The sequence below is a fragment of the Berghia stephanieae genome, chromosome 4 (genome assembly GCF_034508935.2).
Source record: "Berghia stephanieae isolate SIO BIC M18660-M18661 chromosome 4, UCSD_Bste_1.3, whole genome shotgun sequence".
Lineage (NCBI taxonomy): Eukaryota > Metazoa > Mollusca > Gastropoda > Nudibranchia > Aeolidiidae > Berghia > Berghia stephanieae.
Genome location: NC_088363.1, coordinates 27,694,853 through 27,715,518, shown reverse-complemented (window position 1 = coordinate 27,715,518; position 20,666 = coordinate 27,694,853). Strand labels below are relative to the sequence as shown.

Below are 20,666 nucleotides of genomic sequence, written 5' to 3'. Positions count from 1 at the left end.
ACACTGAACTGATAGTGTGCTCTTGGAATCTACATCTTTTTCCAATTTGTACCATTCCCCTTTGTCTTACTTTTCCCTCATGTCCTTTTAATTGTACAGGTAGAATGTTTTAACTAGTCAATTTTCATCCTTTTGACTGGCGCTGATATGACCTAAATGTGTTGCAAGCGCCATAAAACCCTTAAAAACAGTCTTCTAGGCCAAATAGTAAAGCAACACAAAAAGTGAACCTTTTTGTTAGTATCACGCTTTATTTCTGACAAGATAAAGAAACAAGACAGTCTTTTGTCTTTCTAAAAGATAAGTATCAAAAACACATAATGACAGCAGTAAAGGTTATTGTAAAATGTACATCAATGATACAAAAACCCAAAGTTTTCAATTTCGTTGCATAAGCAAAATTTCTACCAATTTTCTCAAAATGCAGTGTTTTCTTCATCCCTCCTACGATTTTTATTCATTTAAAACTATCTCGCATCCAAATTTAAGACATGCTCTCGGGGAATAAAAATGGAATGTTTATTAATGAAACAAACATAAAGTCACGGGTTTGGAATGATGGTTTTGAGTAATACCAATTTCTTTAAATTTGAAATGTGAACGATGGCAAATGCTAATTTATAACTGAAAGTGGTTGATAGTTTGCTGTTGAATATTTTACCAATAAACACTAATACAATACAGCTCAACATACCTTAGCAGTCATTTAGCAAAACTGACAAATTAAATACACTTTTTCATATTGTCTGTTTTACAGCAATATCCTTCAACACCCTTCCTTGCATAAGCTTTCCTTCGTTGACATCACAGGAGGTCTAAAATGACTCTGATTCCTGATCACCATCAGATGGCAATCATTCAATGGTGCCATCTTTATTCTGTAATCTTGGGCGAGTGACTGTTATGGGCAAATTTAACAAATACAATTTTTAAACTACTTTTCAATGGGAGTTTGCGTGGTGTTTAAAAGTAGACACGTAAATTTGGATTTCCTAGTATTTTTGTTTGTTTTAATGGATTACAACAAAGATAAATGGAAACAATTATATAATATGTAAGACTCGTGTCTTCACACAAAATTGCATAATGGCTTGTAGATAATTCACTTCAAGTACAGTAATATAATATAGAGAGAAAGTAGATATGTACTACTGCTAATTATTATCGTATCATTAAATACACAAATACTTTCAATAAAAACAATCGACTTATCTTGTCTCAAAAACAAAATTTATAAAACTGAAAAAAATAAATCATTGTTTTTTGGGGTTTTGTTTTTCTTTATTTTTTTCATGTCAGTAAATATTAAAACTACAGCTAAAACATGCTAAATTGTCTACATTGCTTGAATTATTGCAAGACTTAAAACGTATCACAGACCTGGTTGTAACATTAGTGGTAAGAATTTTGAAAATTCAAATCAACTAAACAGGAAAAAAATATATTTCAATAATCACTAGATCTTGTAGAAATCAATTCACAAAATAAAATGTCTAAAACAAAACATTACATATGAAACTGAATCAGTTTATTTCTAATGTATATAATGGACCAAACATTTTAAAGTTATGGAATTTAAAAAATCCCGAATAATACTTTCCAATGCATTAATTCAGTTCTTCTAATGCTGTCTGGTAAGATTTGAATAATAAAAATAATAATATTAAAAAACAAAAAACAGTGGAGTATACTACTAAATTTTGATTTCAAAAATAAAATACAGCAACTGAGACTTACGATTGACTGGAATAAATGAAATCGATATAGTAATGTAAAGGTTGAAAGATAGCATAATGGAGAGAATTACAAAATTTCTTACAGAGACCGCAGGATGTGACAATTTAGTCGTATCTTTGTAGATAGGCTCAAACGAAACATCGATGGAAACTGAAGAAATACCCAAAATAACAAATATACAGTTATTAAGTACGGTAATAGAAACTCAAGTCACATTCAGATGGGAAAAATATGATTTTTTGCACCTTTAAAATTTCAAAATGGACGGATTCGGATATCGAGATATAATATATGAAGAGTAATAATAGTATAATATTGTATCGGCTACGATCAGGAAGAAAAAAAAATATTATGTAAACATTTACAATATTCAAGTAAAGAATGAAAATTTGATCAAAAGGCTTGGATGGTTGTTACAATCATTTTCATTGAGCATACACTTGATTTTAAAATTATCGTAATATTATGCTCATTTCTTTATGAAATACTGATTAAAGTCACAAGTTCATTTTCAATTAATTACAAAGACATTTTGTTTTAAATGTTATTGTGTTATCACATCTGATAGTCTTTTCAACTTTTTTTTTCATAACATTCCGAATGATTTCAAAGACCAACTTATCACAGGTGATGCTTTTTATTTTGATTAGGAAAGAGTAAAACAAAATCAATTGGGAACTCGCTCATTTGGAAATAAACTACTTTAAAAATAGATTGCCAGTTTATAATCCAAATAATTTTTCCTAGTTAAGCATGAGTTAATAGTCCATAATACTTGCCCTTTTAAGTTATTGCATAGTTCATTAAATGGCGTGCTCTCTGGCATCATTTCTTAATTGTAACCATTGAAATATATTTATCAAGAAAAATGTTTTTTCTGCATATTTATTCGGTTCAATTTCAGCAGACTGAATATAACAACAAATTACAGAACAGGATATATTTAAAAAGGATATAATTGTAATAATACAAGAATTACACTCATTCAACTCCAGATGAAATTGTATTGGTGGTTTTTCCAATACTTAGAATGATGAAACAATCTCATAACTCTTTCAAATGTAAAGAGTGTAGATGTAATAGTGACATGTGCGAAACCTCACAACATTCGTAGCCGGCAATATGCTTAGAATTTGTTATTCTACCACTTACTTCAATTTACCTCCTTCACAACATCATAAATAAAGGCAAAAATACATTTGAATTCAACACAAATATAAAGTTACCTTTATTGAAAATAATGTATCTTGTATGGATAGGTCTATGGATGGATGGATTGAACTGAATATCATTTCACACTCTGGCCAATAACACAATTGTTTTTGCCATCAGAGCTACATTAATTCAAACAAGCATCTTCTCCTCGATGAGACAATTTTTCACTCCCAGTTAGCATACAACTTAGAATATGACTATAGTTAAATGGTAAATACTGTGATTATAGCTACAATTTAGAGTTGTCTTGAAATCAAAACTATGTTGAAAACATAAATCCCATTCCTAGAAATAAAAGACCAAAAATAGAAACACACAAAAACGATTAAATATTAATCTTTACCAGTTCCTCTTTTTAAAGAAATAATTATTTTTAAAGGGCATATAAATGAAAACCAAATGATAGTATAACGATTATCACCTCAACATGCAGATCCTCATTCTAAAATTCGCCTATTTTTGTAAATAATAATTTTCAAAAAACATTATTGTAAATTATGACAAAGAATGAATATAAAAGTAAATCTTCCCTCCTTCATAACTGAAAAGAAGGTGGGGAGAGATACAATTGTATTTATATAAATTAAATTTCTTTTATTCAGAATAAAATCATGGTTTGAGTTTTCGCCTCAAAATAGGACTACGAGGAGAACGGTAGGCAGGAGTGGAGGTGAGACCTCCGCCACGTCCTGGTGACATGGTACGAATAGGCGACCTGCGACGAGGGGTCAAAGATCGGGAGTAGCCAAGGCTCTCATCCAGTTTCCGGGATTCATGCTCAAGCAGGATGGGGTCAAGGTTGGCGTCACGAGAGATGTTGGTCAAGGAGGTGTTGAGGACATTACGAAGGTCGTGGATTTCATCTCCAGCCCTAGCAGATTTAGTGATGTAGATTTGCCTCTTGCGAAGCTCCTGAGCTATCTGATCCTTGAGTAAGGAATTCTGAAGAATGGTAGGAGGGAGAGTGCATGGAGAAAAAATATAAATAATTATTAAACATAAATACAAAATAAGAACATTTAGAGAAATAAAATGACAACTGTAACCTCCAAACTTGTAACAGGGGCTTCAAACATGAGCAACACATAAATTTTTAACAAAGGGTTTGTAATTTGGTCTTCTTAAATTTCTGAGGAGACCTATTTTTTCCATGTAATTGAATTAAAGGAGCGGATAAAATATTGCAATAAAATTTGGGAGACTGTGTTTGAAACCTTCTTTTCACATCGTTTTTCCCTACAACAAGAAAGTTGACCCCCTATTTTTTGGCATTGCAATGAGACCAACGGGTGGGCTAAATCAGTCTTTCTTCGAAATGAGCCCAAAAGATGTGTGACCTGTTTGTATGACACAGACGACTTGAGAAAATTTCCACTAAGATTGGTATACTGGAAGCCATTCTTTCAGGAATTTATTAACAATAATAAAAAAAGAGAAAAATAAGTGAAATTTTGGACTTATTTTGTTTTGGCGATTTGTTAAAAAAAAAAAAATCTTTTAATTTCATGAATTTACTTTTAAATGATTTTAACACAGCAAGTCTTACAATATAACTATAAATGATATATATCCCCATTTGTCGCTACCTCTAAAAACCAGAAATTGTCTATAATCTTACCTGTTCCTCGAGTCCTTTGACCTTCTGCCTGTGTGACTTCTCCCTTGCTTCAAGCAACCTCTCAGCTTGTTGCTGGGCACTGCGAAGTCTCTCTGTCTCCATCTCGGTCTCAGCACGGTGACGGGTAGTCAGGTCAATCAGTCTGGATTGATAAATAAATAACATTTTTGAGAATCATTAACGAATACAATTGCTGTGAATGACACTCTAGGATATATAAACATGAAATGGATTTACCGTAACCCCATGTTCACAACAAGTAAAACCACTTGTTCAATGAAGGCGAATGAAGAATAAATCAAGATGAATTTTAAATTTCAAAAAAAGAAAATCTGCAACCCTTTCATCTATTTCAATTTAAAGACATTTTTTAGTTTACTGCCCCGTTATTTGTTGTAACGGGTACAGTGGGTGGATTAAAATGCATCTATCTCCACAATTCCCTCCAAAGAGTTTTTCTGTATATATGAATTCTTTAATATATTTAATCAAAGTGTAAAAAAGAACAAAGTCAGTTATTAACTATCTCAGGGTTAAGAAGACTAAACACTCTTAACAAATTAGATACAATTTAATATAACACTTTACTTAAGTAAATGCAAGGAAAGATGCTTCATAAAATGTGTTTGCCAAACTCACCTCTGAGCGTGAGCCTGTTCTGCCTCAGCCAATTGAGCCTGCAAATCCTGAAGTTGTCGCTGGAGTGCGATGTTTTCCTCCTCTAGTCGCTGAAGGCTGCGGTCAAAGTTGTCACGATCATGGATTGACTTATGGGCAAACTGCTCCGTTTGTTGCTTCTCCCTTTCCACCTAGTCATTGAATACAAGCAAAAAAAAATGTTTTTAAATACACTTCAAATCTAGTCATATTCCTCATATTTACTTAAATATTAACGATCCACATGTTGGACTTTACATTGTATTTTACCTGCACTTCACTCATAGGTTTGAGCAGAAAAAAAATGGATTTTTGTGATGACTCTATTTACTTATTAATTGCTGCTTATCATTGTCTTCACTGATTTTATCTGACAAGATTTTATGAATATCCTTTCATATTTATTTCTAAAACCAATTCTTGATTATTTTTCATGTAAAAAAAAGGCACATAGCATGGAAAAATCTTTTGGTATTTGTATAAAAAAGTAAGCAAGTACGTCTTTATGTACTCTGATTATTCGTGATTAAGATTTATATTTCATACCTTATCTAGGGTCTTTCTAAGGGCAGACTTGTCCTTCTCCAGTCGGATGGTGGATCTCTCAATCTCCCTTTTCTCTGTCTCAATATTGCCCAGTGTCCTTGACATTGAGGCAACCCTCTCTTGCAGAGCCTGCTTCTCAGCACACACTTTGTTCAAGCGCTGATTCACATCTTGTTCACATTCTTTACGTTGTTCTAAGAGCTATTGATAAAATGTAACAATAAGTCATGTGCCATTATCGCATTATAAATTATTATATCATAAATGTTTTAATTGCTAGCACTGGTGTTTATATTTAAGCCTGAGACCAAAGGTCTTGAACATGATGGTGTAGTCGAAATTCAATTAATAAGAAACACTATTTACATAAACTTTTTACATTACCACATAGCATGTATGTCTATGTTTCCAAGAATAAATTAATTATCTGCCTTTGCACTTTGTCCACAAATATTCTGTTTCATTTTTTTTTAAACTTCACTCAGAGTGGCAGGCTTTTAAATAAATATTTTGTCAATATTCAAAATAAAAAAGCTGTTCAAAAGAAAATGTGACAGTGCCTCCAAGGTTATTAAAAATCAAATCACCTTTTTTTCTAATTCATCACATTTGTCAAAGACTTATTCACCAACACCATCTTAAATGTATCTACATTGTCTTTTCCAAAATATCAGCAGAAAAAAAAAATATTTAAGCATATCATGGGTGCAAAATCAGGTAAATATAATTTGTATACTTATTGATCATGGATTGTATTCAGATAGGTAATAGCTAAACATCTTACACTGTTAGACTGTCGAATCTGTCCTTCCAATTCAGAACATCTAACCTCAGAGTCAGCTACCTCTCCCTGCATGATTTGTAGGCGTTCCATCAGAGTGTGATTCTGCTTCTTAGCTTCTGTCAAAGCCTCCCTGAGAAAACCAAATGTCATTCAAAGTAAATTTTTATTGCAAATTTGTCTCTTTGGGTCGAGGATATTCATACCCTTCAAAAAGAAATGAATATGAAAAAAACCATTAGAGATTGTTTTGGTTTTCTACAACTATGTCGTCTCCTTCTTTGTACCCCGCCATGTCCTGTTTGAATGAATAGTTGATGAAGAAACCGTTGTCTTCCTCAACTTTGTCAGGGACTGAAGCAATTTAGTCTACCAGGCCAAAAATCCTCTCTTGCTATAACATTATAAAAGTTTCCTTAGAATGTCTTGAAGTACTTTGTTCGTTACTTCCATTTTTCTGTCCTCTCAAAATGAAGGGATCATTTTTGTGCCGACCCCCTCATGATTTGTATAGTCCAAGACATAAATACATTTTTTTTAAACCAACAAAAAAAAAACAACTAAATATGATTCAGTTACATCATTGAGTAAAGAGTTATTATAGTTAGAAATAAAATCAGTGGAATTGAATTTTAGCACTCTCAGACTTTATCAGATTAACACTCTAATATAGACCTATAAAGAAAAATACACAATCAAACAGAACTTCCAGTATCAGGTGTGACTTTCATGCTGATGGCTTGTCATGGAAATGCACAAATTTCCCTTTTTACCTTGTGGTGTCCAGTCGTTCTTGCAAGACCCTCCTGTCGTGCTCACTAGATGTGAGTGCCCTCTGTAGCTTAGCCACGGTCTCCTCCAGCTCATTGATCATTCCATTACTGTCAGACAGAGACAGGTTCAAGGCTTGAACCTGATAGAAAAAAAAGAAATAAATCAATACACTATGCAATAATTTTCTAGCAGGCTGACTGTGTAACTCACTCCAGGACAGTTTGGGTTTAAATACCTCTTCCCCTAACAACATTCACTATCCGTTTTAAACTATAGTTAACGGTTTATTTCTTCATTGAATGCTTTTGTTTTTCATTCCTATTTTAAAAAATAATGTTTCATATTATAGTCTTTTAGAACCACGGAGTCAGAGGATAATCCTGTTTTAGTAGTTATAACACTATAACAATTGCTGGCTACTTTTTGAATATGATGCTAGTTATCAAAGAGTACTTTACAATCGGAGCAAACACCAAGCTTGCGTATCATTGCTGGGTAAACAAAGGGGTCAGTGAATGAAAAATATTATATCAAAATCAAAATCGGTCTCTTGGATTGTGAGATGACTCATACAGGGATCAAATAAAATACATAAAAAGATTTTTTTCTGATGACAATATAAGCAACACGCTCTAAATACCTGAAAACCGTTGTACTGTAATACACATATGATGACGATTCTACTCTCTCTCTCTCTCTCTCTCTCTCTCTCTCTCTCTCTCTCTCTCTCTCTCTCTCTCTCTCTCTCTCTCTCTCTCTCTCTCTCTCTCTCTCTCTCTCTCCCTCTCTTTTTTTTTCTTCATCACTCTCTCTCATATACCAATACACACACACACATAAACAAGTGCACACACCTTATCCTTGGTCTGGTGACCCTCTTCCTCCGTCTTGACCAGGGTGGTGTTCAGCCTGTCAATAGTCAGTTGCAAACTCTGTGCCTTCGACTCCAATGTCTGGATCTGTTTGGTCAGGTTATCCGTTCTGTCTTGTAACACCTGGTGAAGATAATAGTATATGAACAAGACATCCACTTTATTTTCTGCACACCACACCAAATCAGTTAAATTGAATGCTATTGTTATCAATATTAAGTTATAATAAATTATTCCTTACAAAGATTAAACAAATAAGAATCAGCTATTAATGCAATAATATATAAATATGTAAAGGTTTGTTTTTTTTTAACCCGACTATTCATCAAGACAAAATAAATAAATAAATTTATAAATAAATAAAAAATTGAAGAGAAAAGAAAAAAGAAAGAGAAACGAAATTGTCAAATTATCATTCTCGTATCATTATGTTGCAGCCAAGACGGGAAAATGATTTTTTAATATTTCTTTTCCTTGCTTTTTATTTCCTGTTATATTTGACAATGTATCCTAGAACTCTTTATATGTGGGGAAAATAGTTCTTGTAATAACTTTTACAGATGTCATTTTGTAGGAGAAAAAGTTAAAAACAGGCTAATATTATGAGATAAGCCCAAAAGCAACTTTCCCTTGGGTCTGATTCGGATTATGGGGTTGCTGATAGAGCAACTAGTGTAATTCTCTTGAATTCAAGTAAAAAGAGAATGTGAATTTAAAAAAAAACTATTTAATTTAGATGTAGATTAAGTAAACAAAATGTACATATGAAACAACTCTAAATATTGGTTCTTATATTTAATCTTCCCCAGCCATAATGGTGATGGATTTGGGAGTTTATCAACGACAGCGGCTGTTGCTTGCTACCTTTTGGACTGGACGCTATTTACATTATCTTTATAAAAAATAAAGAAAAATTCAACTATTTCTTGTTCGACTCTGAATTACAAAATGTGAGAGTAGCGCTATTTCTTTGATGGCGATTATAAATATAGATTACTACAATTATATTCTTTGGCATTGTGTTAAAATGTAAAAGAGAGACTCACAAATGCCTTTACATAAATAAAATAACACGCATGCAAACAAATAAAATAAATACGTTGAGCTAATCACTGTTCACCTGAATGTAAACATTCTCCAGTCCCACAGTGACAAAAGTACATTTTCTATTTTGTCCAGTCCCTTTCTCTTGTCTTATCCATAACTCCATGCTGAATTTAATTGAATGTTCTAATGTTTTGAAATCATCTAAATCCATCCATTTCTCCTATACTAAAAAGTGTTAAGCCAAGTCAATCACATATTATATCGAATGAACTCTTTGAAGAAAACTGAGTTTACAACATTATGATCAAATGAGGAGATTAAAGTTATATGTAGTTTAAGAAACAAACAATCCCTACATTCATCCCCAATGGAAAATTTGTCTTGAGTCTATTCCAAGGAAGACTGAATAGCCCAAGCGTCATCCGCAGTGCAACTAGGATGAAATGACTTGCTCAAGGCCACACAAAGGGACAGGTAGTAGAACTCGGTATGAAGCAAATACCATACCTCTGAGCCACGCTGCTCCCAAAGTACTATTTTGTCAATGAACGTAATTATTTTGGCTCAAATTCTATCAGTTAAATTCAAGATTCAATTTTTAGCATCAAGTTCACCCTGATACAACACCGATTTGAGACGAATGGACACATTTTGAATTCCAACAATATCAATATCCTTAGTATTTAGACAGTATTTAGAGCACTAACATTAAAAATGCACATGGATTTATCCAGGAAATAAAATAAGAACGATAAGACCATTAAGTAGTGTGCTACATTAGCTTATAGGACCTGTCACTACTGGCGAGAATGAATATAACATTGGGTGAAGAGATGAGAGTGTGAAGTTGGATCAATTAAAAAAGAAAAGAGGTATTGTTAACACTGCACCCCTACCACCGTGTGAACGTGCGTATGTGTATTATTGTATTCTCTCTCTCTCTCTCTCTCTCTCTCTCTCTCTCTCTCTCTCTCTCTCTCTCTCTCTCTCTCTCTCTCTCTCTCTCTCTCTCTCTCTCTCTCTCTCTGCCTATATGAGTTGTGTGTCATTAACAGAAATAGATTGAGAGAGATAGATACATAGATAGAGAGAGATATAGATAGATAGATATGGAGATAGAGAGAGAGAGAGAGAGAGAGAGTACTATGTGAATCTGACTTATAAAAACAACAGTATCTACAATGGTCTCTGTGGGATAAAATGTGCGTGCAACAACAGACAGTACAGAAATGAATAATTGATGACACAACCATCTGAGAGGCGTCTACCGAAGACGGAGAATAGCTGACAAGCAATAAAAATACTACGATGCCGAGAGAGGATACGTATACAAATCCCTCGCAATACCAAATAGAAAACAGGAAGTTAATTTATCGTATTTGATTTATTTTCTAAAATTATACAAGGAGAGGTTGGAAAAAAAAACGAATTCACTGTCCTTAATAAATTAGAAGTTTCTATTGAAATGGTGAGCTCGATTTCGGAAACGAAATTATGTTTGATGCAAAAACGTGCTCAACAGTCATAAAAATCATTCTATTGATTATATTGGGCAAAAATTGGAGAGATTTTCATAGAAATGGCCCATAATTCACATCGTTCAATTACCCCACCACACATGTTTAACTGGAAAAAAAAATAGTGAAAGAAAAAAAGTTAGGTCTCTGATCGGAAATGACAGAGCAACATCTTTTATTTCCTCTCTAGTGTAACTAACGTGAGATGCCCACACTTGAATGTAGATTATATTTTTTTTTAAAAAAGGAACCCCTTAGATTCTCATATCTTGTTAACCAACTCATGTGTATGATATATCTTACAAAAACGCATTTTACTGCCCGAGAATGAGATAGCAAATTTAGTCAGAATACTCAATGCTAGTTGGTAAATATCTGGTCTAGAAAATTATGACATTTCGGGAGAGGGTCAGATTCACCGGTTCCAGAATTCCATGTTGATTAAAACTGCGATACACGAGTACATAAGTGCAGAGCAGGCATTTCTATTTGGAACGTCTTACCGCAGAGCATTCGTGAAAAAGAATCTTTGTCTTTTTTTAAACGTTCGCTTAAAACATATCTGTTTCGATTTTAGTAGATGGTATGAGAAGCAAGATAGGTTTGGTTTGTGTTGTGTGTTATGTTGTGTGTGTGTGTGTGTGTGTGTGTGTGTGTGTGTGCTTGTGTGTGTAAATGATTATGTTTCAGCCAAAGTTATTTGTAATTTAAGCGCTTAGAGTCTGGTGTCTCGGAGTTATAGCGCTATATAAGTTTTCAGCATTATTATTATTATTATTATTATTATTATTATTATTATTATTATTATTATTATTATTATTATTATTATTATTATTATTATTATTATTATTATTATTATTATTTCAAAAAAAAAAATAAATAAAAGGGGAGTGAACAGAGAAAAATGGGTGGGGCTAAAGAAATTTAGTCCTGGGATATACGATATTAGATAAACGTGTTGCCATGGGAATATTTTGCAATGGTTTTGAGATGTATGCACGATGTAATGACGCAGTTACACGATTTATAAATGTTTCAAAATGCTATTTCTGGATTACAAGTTATCAGCTTTATAAATAGTTAATCAGAAGATTGCAAGTTTAAATTCATTTTCTAGATATTATGACATCCTCCAATTAAAACAATATAACGTGCAGCAGGCACAAGTAAATATACACAGTTACAATTACAAAGTGTGTATATGGACAGTCAGGACAAAAAGACTACAAGTAAATACATACATCAAAAATCCATTTATAAATCTTAGACAGGAGGATGAAAGAGGCAAAACAAAAACAATCTAACATACAGCAAGCCATTCACAGTGAAAATTAGTGACATGAACAAACTGTTTTGTTTTGTTTCGTTTTGTGTTTTTGTTAACCAACATTTATTATCATTAATCTGAGTGCTTATAATGAATTAAAATAGTTTAAAAAGTGGCAATAAATAAAGCAATGATTAAAATTAATTATAATACGCATATCTATATCACTTTTGTATTCTTCTTGGAAATTTTGTTTGATTTTGTTTTTTGGGGATTTTTTTAGGGGGGGAGGATTGGTTGTTTGTTTCTTTTTTCTATTATTTAATTTTCTCCTTAAACTCTTGCTCTTACATCACCGTAAACAGTAATAAAATACATTTGGAATAGAGTAAGAATTCAACCTCACAGTTGTAACCATAATTCAATTGAATTCAAAATCAAAGTTGTTTTCGTGTTTAATTGTTCACGAAGGCAGGAAGAGATTTTTATCAAAAACAGGAGCATATTCATTACCATTAATTTAATTTTTTTTTGTTTTAAAAAATGAAAATGATGTTGCATTTTCCCAGTCAATTTCAAGGGTTGCTGAAACGTTTCTGTTGCGAACCCTCCTTTATTATTTTTTGCTGGTATGAAGCATGTAGCTGGGTTTGTTTTTTTTTTCTTCTGAAAAGTTCAAAATTTTATTTGAAAAAAAAGTGAAGCCTGGATTTTAGATGAATTTTGATGATTGTTTTTTAATGCATAATATTGATATGGACCGAAAGAAAGAAAAAGGATCTTGTGCGGTTAAGATATTGACAATCTGTTTGTCTTTTGTATCACATATATTCAACCTCAAAATAAATATGTGTAAATAGTAAGAATGAAAAAAACAAACAAACAAAGAAAAAAGAAGAAAAAAAAACCCAACAAATTTTTAATTCAAAATGTCATAACGCTGAAATAAGTAAAGATATAATAAGTAGAGATTGACAATCCAAATAAACAACATAATGAGTTAAAAGTAATAAGCAATAATGAATGTAACAGCTGCAAAAATAATAAAAAGAACAAAATACCAAACACAGAACGTTTCGACCTCAAACCTTTCTTCAGCCAACAACAAAAAACAAACAATGAAAACAAATACATTACGACGGCAGAGAAGCATTTCTCTGCAGTCGATCTTGTTTTGTAGGAATGTATTTATGTTTTCACTGTTGTTTGTTGTTGGCTGAAGAAGGGTTTTGAGCCCGAAACGTTCCGTGTTTGGTATTTAGTTCTTTTTTTTTTTGAAGCTGTTATATTCATTTCTGTTTGTTTCTTTTTACAGTCCACAGCTTCTAGCAGCTTAGTATCACTTTAAAATAATGTGTAATCTGCTACTGTTTTATTCCTGTCCGTCATGTCACTTCATCCTCTGCAGCTTCCTTCCAATCCTGTTAGTCTCTTGTCACGTTCACGCTGTCCAGCTACAATCCTGTTTCTCGTCAGCTTTCACTTCCCACTTAGCAATCTTCTCCCAAGGAATTGTTGTATCGAATCTTGGTGAAAGTTTTAAAATAGTGTCATAAGTGTATTCATCCTCTTGCATCGTCACAAAGATAATCACGAACGAAGATCAGAGGAAGACAAACTCGCGTTGTACGAGTTAGGCCACTGCTAGCTTGGAATACTGCAAGCGAAGAATTGGTTTGGAAAGCGCTCAGAGGAGGGGTGGGGGGGGGTGGGGGGTTTGGTTACTATAGTTAGGAGATATTTTACAAATCTGGCATGAGAGTCAGTCGTAGTCACTCCACAATTTAATTAAAATGTTACATACATATGTATAAGTAAATGAAAAAGGGATTTTAAATCAAAAAGGGGGGAGGGGGAAAAAAGAGGAGATAGAAAGGTGAAAGGTGGGAGGGGGGGGGTTATGAGAGAGTGTTTGAGTGGATCTATTAGAGAGAAAGAGAGAGAGGGAGGGAGGGAGGGGGAGAGAGAGATAGAGAGAGAGAAAGAGAGAGAGAGAGATGAAAAAGATGGAGTGAAGGAATGACAAAGAGTGGTAGAAGGGACAAAACTGAGAGCGGGAGTGGAGTGGGATAGTGGGGAGGAGAGATAGAGAGAGAGAGAGAGAGAGAGAGAGAGAGAGAGAGAGAGAGAGAGAGAGAGAGAGAGAGAGAGAGAGCGAAAGAGAAAGAGAGAGGCGTGAAGCGTACCTGGAGTTGTCTCTTCTCTGCCTCAGAGGAGGTGATGGTACGCTCAAGGGCATTGACCTTGTCAGAGAGAGTCTTGCGTTCTCTCTCGTTACGGCGGATCGTTTCCTCCTGGAGCATGAGGGCAGTCTGGGCACTGGCCAATCGGCCATCGATGTCACGCTTGCCTGAAAAAGAACAATTTTAATTTTGAATATCCTGACATTGTATAAAATGATTGCTTTGAAGGGAGGAGGTACAGTGCCGTATCCGGAAAAAACACTTTTGAAATTTTGGCCAGACAACTTGATCTTCAAATATCGATCGATAAAAATAACCTTAACCCCCCCCCCCCCCCCCCTTTCAAAAAAAAAATATTCTCAAACCTAGGACAGAGGAAGTCACAGGTTTGATTTTTGGAAAGATAAGAAGGTCAATTCATTTGATCGATATTAGAAATGATCTTTATCTTTCCATTAAAAAAAAAACAAAACATATTGAACCTTGATTAAAGGTATGATAGGGTTTTTTTTTTTTTTTTTTTTGAAAGATAAAGGTCATTTTAATCGATTTAGTTGAGCAAGGTAAGTGTTGAGCTGTTGTTTATTTTCTTTTTCTTTTTTTTCACTACTTCTTTTCCTATTTTTAATGGCATTGCTTTTCAAAACACATTTTATTTGGTTATCAAATCATTTATCCAGTGCCTGCAACAAAATGTCATTGTTTTCCGTATTTCTATAAGATTATTTTGTTCTACCAGAGAACATAAATGTTATTTTTAAAATATTCTGCCTGAGAGAAAAACAATAAATCTTGCTCACATAGGCTATCAATCTTTCATTGATAAATTCATCGAATTGATTCTTATCCATAAATTCATCGTGTCAGTCAATCAATTTTTCCCCAACAACCATTCAAGCATTAACCTCGGAAAATATAACGTGAGGAAAATATCAACAACAAAAAATGAAAGTAAACAAACAATACGCTTTGCAATGTTAAAACCCCTTTATTTTCATTTCGGCAGGAAAGTATTGATGCCATGCGCTTAGTTTAAAAAATGCATTACATCCACCAGCCGAATATAACGTACCAACACACAAAACTATGTGTAACCTTAAACGTTCAGTCTGATCAATTCAATTTAGTGAGAACTACTCATAAAAATGGGTGACTAAAAACAATAACAAAGACCTGAGTGAAAGAAAGAAGAGTCAAGTTTAAGACTTTTTGATAAATCGGAAAAACGTGTGGATCAATAATGATAAGATAGAAAGGGAATAGAGATAACCCAGAGGAAAATAGAGAATAACAATATCTCGATGCTTGAGAGCCAAACCCGGTACCCATCCAGTACGACACATTCCATCTGGCTGAGGGAGAGAGAGAGAGAGAGAGAGAGAGAGAGAGAGAGAGAGAGAGAGAGGGTGAGAGAGAGAGAGAGAGATTGACAGATAGAGATAGATAGATAGATAGATAGATAGATAGATAGATAGATAGATAGATAGATAGATAGATAGATAGAGAAAGGACAGGGAGAGAGTGTGTGTGTGTGTGTGTGTGTGTGTGTGTGTGTGTGTGTGTGTGGTGAGTGCGCGCACGCGTGTGTGTGTGTGTGTGTGTATGAGAAAGTAGCGATAGACCAATAGCGCTAGACCATTCTATTCGCCATACGCAGATGGTGCTAGTGCACCAGTTGGGACCCGATTTTGATTCCTAGACACAATATTATTTATTCGCTTTTTTCCTCTGGCACTCATACTCCATTCCCTTTATTTCTTTCTCATTGTCAGTCTATAAAAAATAGTAATCCTTCGGAGCCATTAGGCCCATGGAGCCGCAGTTAATCCCGGTTTTTATAGCTTGAAACGGACAATAGCAATTGCTTGCTACACTTTTGATATAACGCTAGTGTATAGCAAAGTACTTTCCGTCAGATATAACGGACCCAGCTACCCAATCGCTGCTGGATGGACATGGAGGTCAAGAAAAAATCTCACCCAGGATCGATCTCGGTCCCTTTGATTGTGAAGCGAGTGCTCTACCAACTGAGCTATCGGGAATCCCCCCCCCCCCCCTTCGGTGTATAACAACAGAATAATGTAAATAAAGCGTTAAGGCGCATTTTACCGTCTTTATAAGGCAGCTTTTCTGGCAGGACGTAATGTACCAAATACGACATTATGACTCCTTTCAGATCACAGAAAATGTCATCAAACTTCAAGCACACACGTACACATCACACGCTTCTAAAACAATACAGAGGTGTGTATTCAACATGTCCTTATAATAATGAATAAACACATCCCATACGTTTTGGCAAGAAAAATAGCTCAAAGGTTCTAAGTCAATTTCTTTTATAATATACTATAATTCTTCCATTCATGCACTTCGATCCTGCCAATTCAGAAAACATGCTAACTCCGATACTCCTTCACAAGGATCTACTTCAGAAAGGCAAGAAAATCCACGTTGATAATGCACTTAAATGAGCATATCTCCCAATTTTTAAATAATATATGATAGAGTTCTGAAATACATTGTCCAATGTGTAGTTCGAACTTGCGTCCCTAATCACAAGTAACATCAATAGGATACTTAAAGTCACTGTGCTTGAACACGTTTTACAGGATTTGTTATTTTAACCTTGGCGATCAGCAGATAAAAATAAGAGAATGCTTCAGTCCACCAAATAATTATCGACTATTGAGTATTGTGCTGAGCTAGTACATTTCTATAGAGCCCATGCTGACAGGAGGACAGTAGAACTCTATAACTAACGGTGCCACTCTATTCAGTAATAAGATAAGAACACAGAGACACTCACTGGTACTGTTCAAAATCCTTTCCACAAAATGATCAACTCAATCGGACCATAACTAACGAAATATCAATTGGGCGTCATGCATGACTGGGCATGGGGACGATCAGTCTGCATTTCCAGGATTTCATCAAGCCGGTAATGGGTTGAGACAAGAGAGTGAATGAAAAAAAAATAATAAAGCGCCCGTAATTAGACGAGAGAATGAAAACGTTTTGGGAGCATGTCGAGAGCAACATTGAATGTCGTTGATGAGAAAAGTGAAGATAATATTATAAGCGCGTGGACTGAAAGATAGATTTACAAAGAGTCATAAGGACTATCTCTTTCAATACAAAGTTAAGTAGTATAGAAAGCAACATAGGTTGGAATAGTCGCTATCATAATATGAAATGGTAAAATAAAGAACTATGTTTATTTCCATAAGAAACCATCTTCTGAAAGCTAATCACACAAATCAAGTAGATCATCAAAATTAACCCTTTTTACAACTATCTTTCACTTTAATTTTGCGCATTTATGAATTTATCTTTTTTTTTAAAGTATGCATGAAACAGTGTCAGACAAAGCAAGAAGGAAAAATATAAGAAAAAAAAAAGGATCCAAACAAATCAGTCTTCCTCGTCCAGGAGGAATTATTTTTCGGGAATGTTTTTTTCCCTTGTATTTTTCCTTTTTTGCTTTGCCTGGCACTGTTTCATGCCTACTTTTTCATATCTTTATCTTACACCAGTACCTGCTCTCTACTTTGTCACTTATAGATTAATCGTAAGTTTTGTTCCAATTCACCAATTAGATAGACCATCCTTACGATTATCACGATTGTAAACAAAGCTACAATAGCAAAAACATGAACAAAAAAAAACAAAACAACTCTACTAAGAAAGTTTCCAGAGAACTAAATCCTCCTCGAACAAGTATTTTCTTACACTCCTTGTCTATCAATATTATAACAAACCTATGAGTCAAAAACTAAATACACTATCCAATTGCCTTGGAAATTGCCTTGTAGTGCGTACTTTTCCATATTGTTCGTCATAAGTCATATTGGATATGATTCGCTGCATAGTCAAGACTCGAGTTTATGAAAACCGTCCCAATAACACTTTTATTGTTTTCCTAAAGCAACGCACTTTACCTTGAAGCAACTGGCTGTTCAAAGACAATCCGATTAATAATTAATAACAGTTCACCAGGTAAATAATGAACACGTAGTTTAAAAAGAAGACACGTGACACAAGGCAGGGTATGAAATATACATTAAAATAATCATGTCTTTGAAAGACTCAATCATTTTCGGCATCGGGTGAATTTCAATATCGCATACCTATACCATCTTTATTTGACACTGTTTATCTAACCATCATTTTTATGTTGTTTTGTACACGCACGTCTTTTGTCATCTAATCGAATTCGACATCCAGGGAAACAAATATTTTAAAAAATAATAATAACTAAAATAAAATAAAATTTTAAAACATATTTTAAATCGGATTCCGGTATTATCCTCGGCGATATCAGTTTTTGTCGCCCCCCCCCCCCCCCCCTCCCTCCCCAACAAGTCATCAAAAGCAAATATTACACTGTAGATCAGAAATAAAAGCCCTTTGAGTATTGAACTTGCAGTGCAATTTAAAAAGGATAATATTAATCTTTGTTTAGTTGAAAACACCATACTTAATTTAAATATTAAATTCAAAATCAAGTATTGAAATCACACGAAACATCACTGATATGGTTATACTATCACATCATCATTTTCAATACGTGTTTATTAATGTAATGTCAAGCAGCTAAATATCCATTACGGTGATCAAGCACAGTTAACACAGGAGATCGATCACATTCGCTGACACATTTGTATAGCCAGTGAAATTAGAATGAAAGTGTGTCACTAATTCTCAGCTGGCAAAAATATTGGCACACATCAAACATTTTTTTTCTATTGGCACCGTATGTGGTAATGTGTAATCGACGTTGAGTAATAGAGAGAAATGGAGCTTGACGTAATATTTTCAAAGCAAAACTATCATCAGTCCGCCATATTGTGACACCAATATAAGAACCGTATGGCAATGAGACCGGACCGGACAGAGAAGCTAACGGACACAGTTAGTTGTCAATTTAAGAGACATGCTATCGTCTAATTCATAATTAATAAATACTCAGTGTTTAGATCCCCTCCACACCCAACTTTCAACGCAAAATGTAAGATAATATTAATATGTCTTTTTTTCTTCTAAATTGACCATTTACAATATGATACATGAAGAGTTTACGAAACAATTTCATGCATGTCCAAGCTCCGTAGTAAATTTATAGATACTATTAAATCCTTTTTCTTAAAAGGCAAAACTTATTTAATTGCACAGTATTTACTTTATCTATATCTAGCCCCATTAAAAAAAATCAGTTACATTATAGCGACAAATTTATTGGTTCAAACCGAGGTAGATATACTAATTTGCAGGTCTGATAATCCAAATTGTTATGGGCTTAATGCTGTAATTGAAATACTCTCAAACCAACGCAAAATATTCCCGATTACAACTAGATATGTTAAATCTAGCACTTAACTGCGTCCGGTTATCAGACGTCCAATTATATTCAAGTAAATTCAAACGTTTCCTTGTATCTCTAATGTTTTTCCCTCCAATAAACTCATTTGTGCTGGAAAAGTGAAATGAGCCAAAGAGAAATTTGGAAATTTGATGGATATTATAGGTGCCACAGAATGGCAACTTTGCCTTGCTTTCTAAAATAAAAGCGACAAATAGTGACGGCTCCCTCCTTACTTTCCCATAACGTTCTCGGCTATAACCCTTGTATGTGATTGGTGATTGATTGATCGGGCTGGGCCGGGCCGGGCGGGAAAAATCCTGAAACAATCTAATCTCTGTGTCCCCATTCACCTGAATGGCCGTTGTGTTTGTACAAGAATGGAGACACCCGTGGAATTTTACGATCCCCATTCCGATCCCCCCGGTTACTGTCAAGTGTCTATTGAATTTTCATCATAAAAAAGGATTAATTAGGGGGTTGGATTAAGTTAATATGAATACTATATAGTATTATATTGTCAACAATAGTACTAAAATCTAAAACAAACAAGGAGTTAAAGGATGATAAAATGGACGATTAAGTGGGTATGGAAGATCGAGGGGAAGGGGGGGGAGAGAGAGAGGAGCATAGAACAAGAGAGTTCAGAGAGAAGCATGAGACGAGATAAGACGAGCAATTGGTGAATGCGATCGATTGGGCAACGTTTACCGACAGCTTGAAATTACGAGGCAGTGGGGTTAAAAATCGAATTATTTCAATAAGGATTCGTACACAAAACTTTCCATGAAAATGTGTGTTTATAGCACTATGAACACTGGTTGTGATTTTTTTTTTCAGATCATGCACATGACAAAAAAATATATTTGTATTAAGAGGTATTGTACTTCACGAGAATGGTAATAAAAAATATTAACAGGAGGCTTAATACTTGGAGGTAATCATTTGTCGACTTCAGTCTGCATGTTTCGTAACCCTTTCATCCAATATTTGATGCGTTTTTTTAAAGTATTATTTTTTAAATGCACAATCAAATAACGCATTTCCATATTTTCGCGATAATCCACAAGTTATACAATTCGCCAGGGGGCCA

At 34.2% G+C, this 20,666-nt stretch overlaps 1 protein-coding gene across 1 annotated transcript in view; it reads right to left on the bottom strand.

Moving 5' to 3' along the window:
• Nucleotides 1-231: 231 nt before the first annotated feature.
• LOC144970355 (uncharacterized) overlaps nt 232-20,666 on the bottom strand; it is a 162,496-nt gene continuing 142,061 nt past the window's right edge. Inside the window, 9 exon segments of the mRNA XM_078909906.1 lie at nt 232-3,894; nt 4,571-4,712; nt 5,210-5,379; nt 5,774-5,974; nt 6,558-6,687; nt 7,328-7,467; nt 8,183-8,328; nt 13,465-13,541; nt 14,114-14,381. Of these exon segments, the coding sequence (XP_078766032.1) occupies nt 3,562-3,894; nt 4,571-4,712; nt 5,210-5,379; nt 5,774-5,974; nt 6,558-6,687; nt 7,328-7,467; nt 8,183-8,328; nt 13,465-13,541; nt 14,114-14,381 (1,607 nt within the window). The 3' untranslated portion in view covers nt 232-3,561.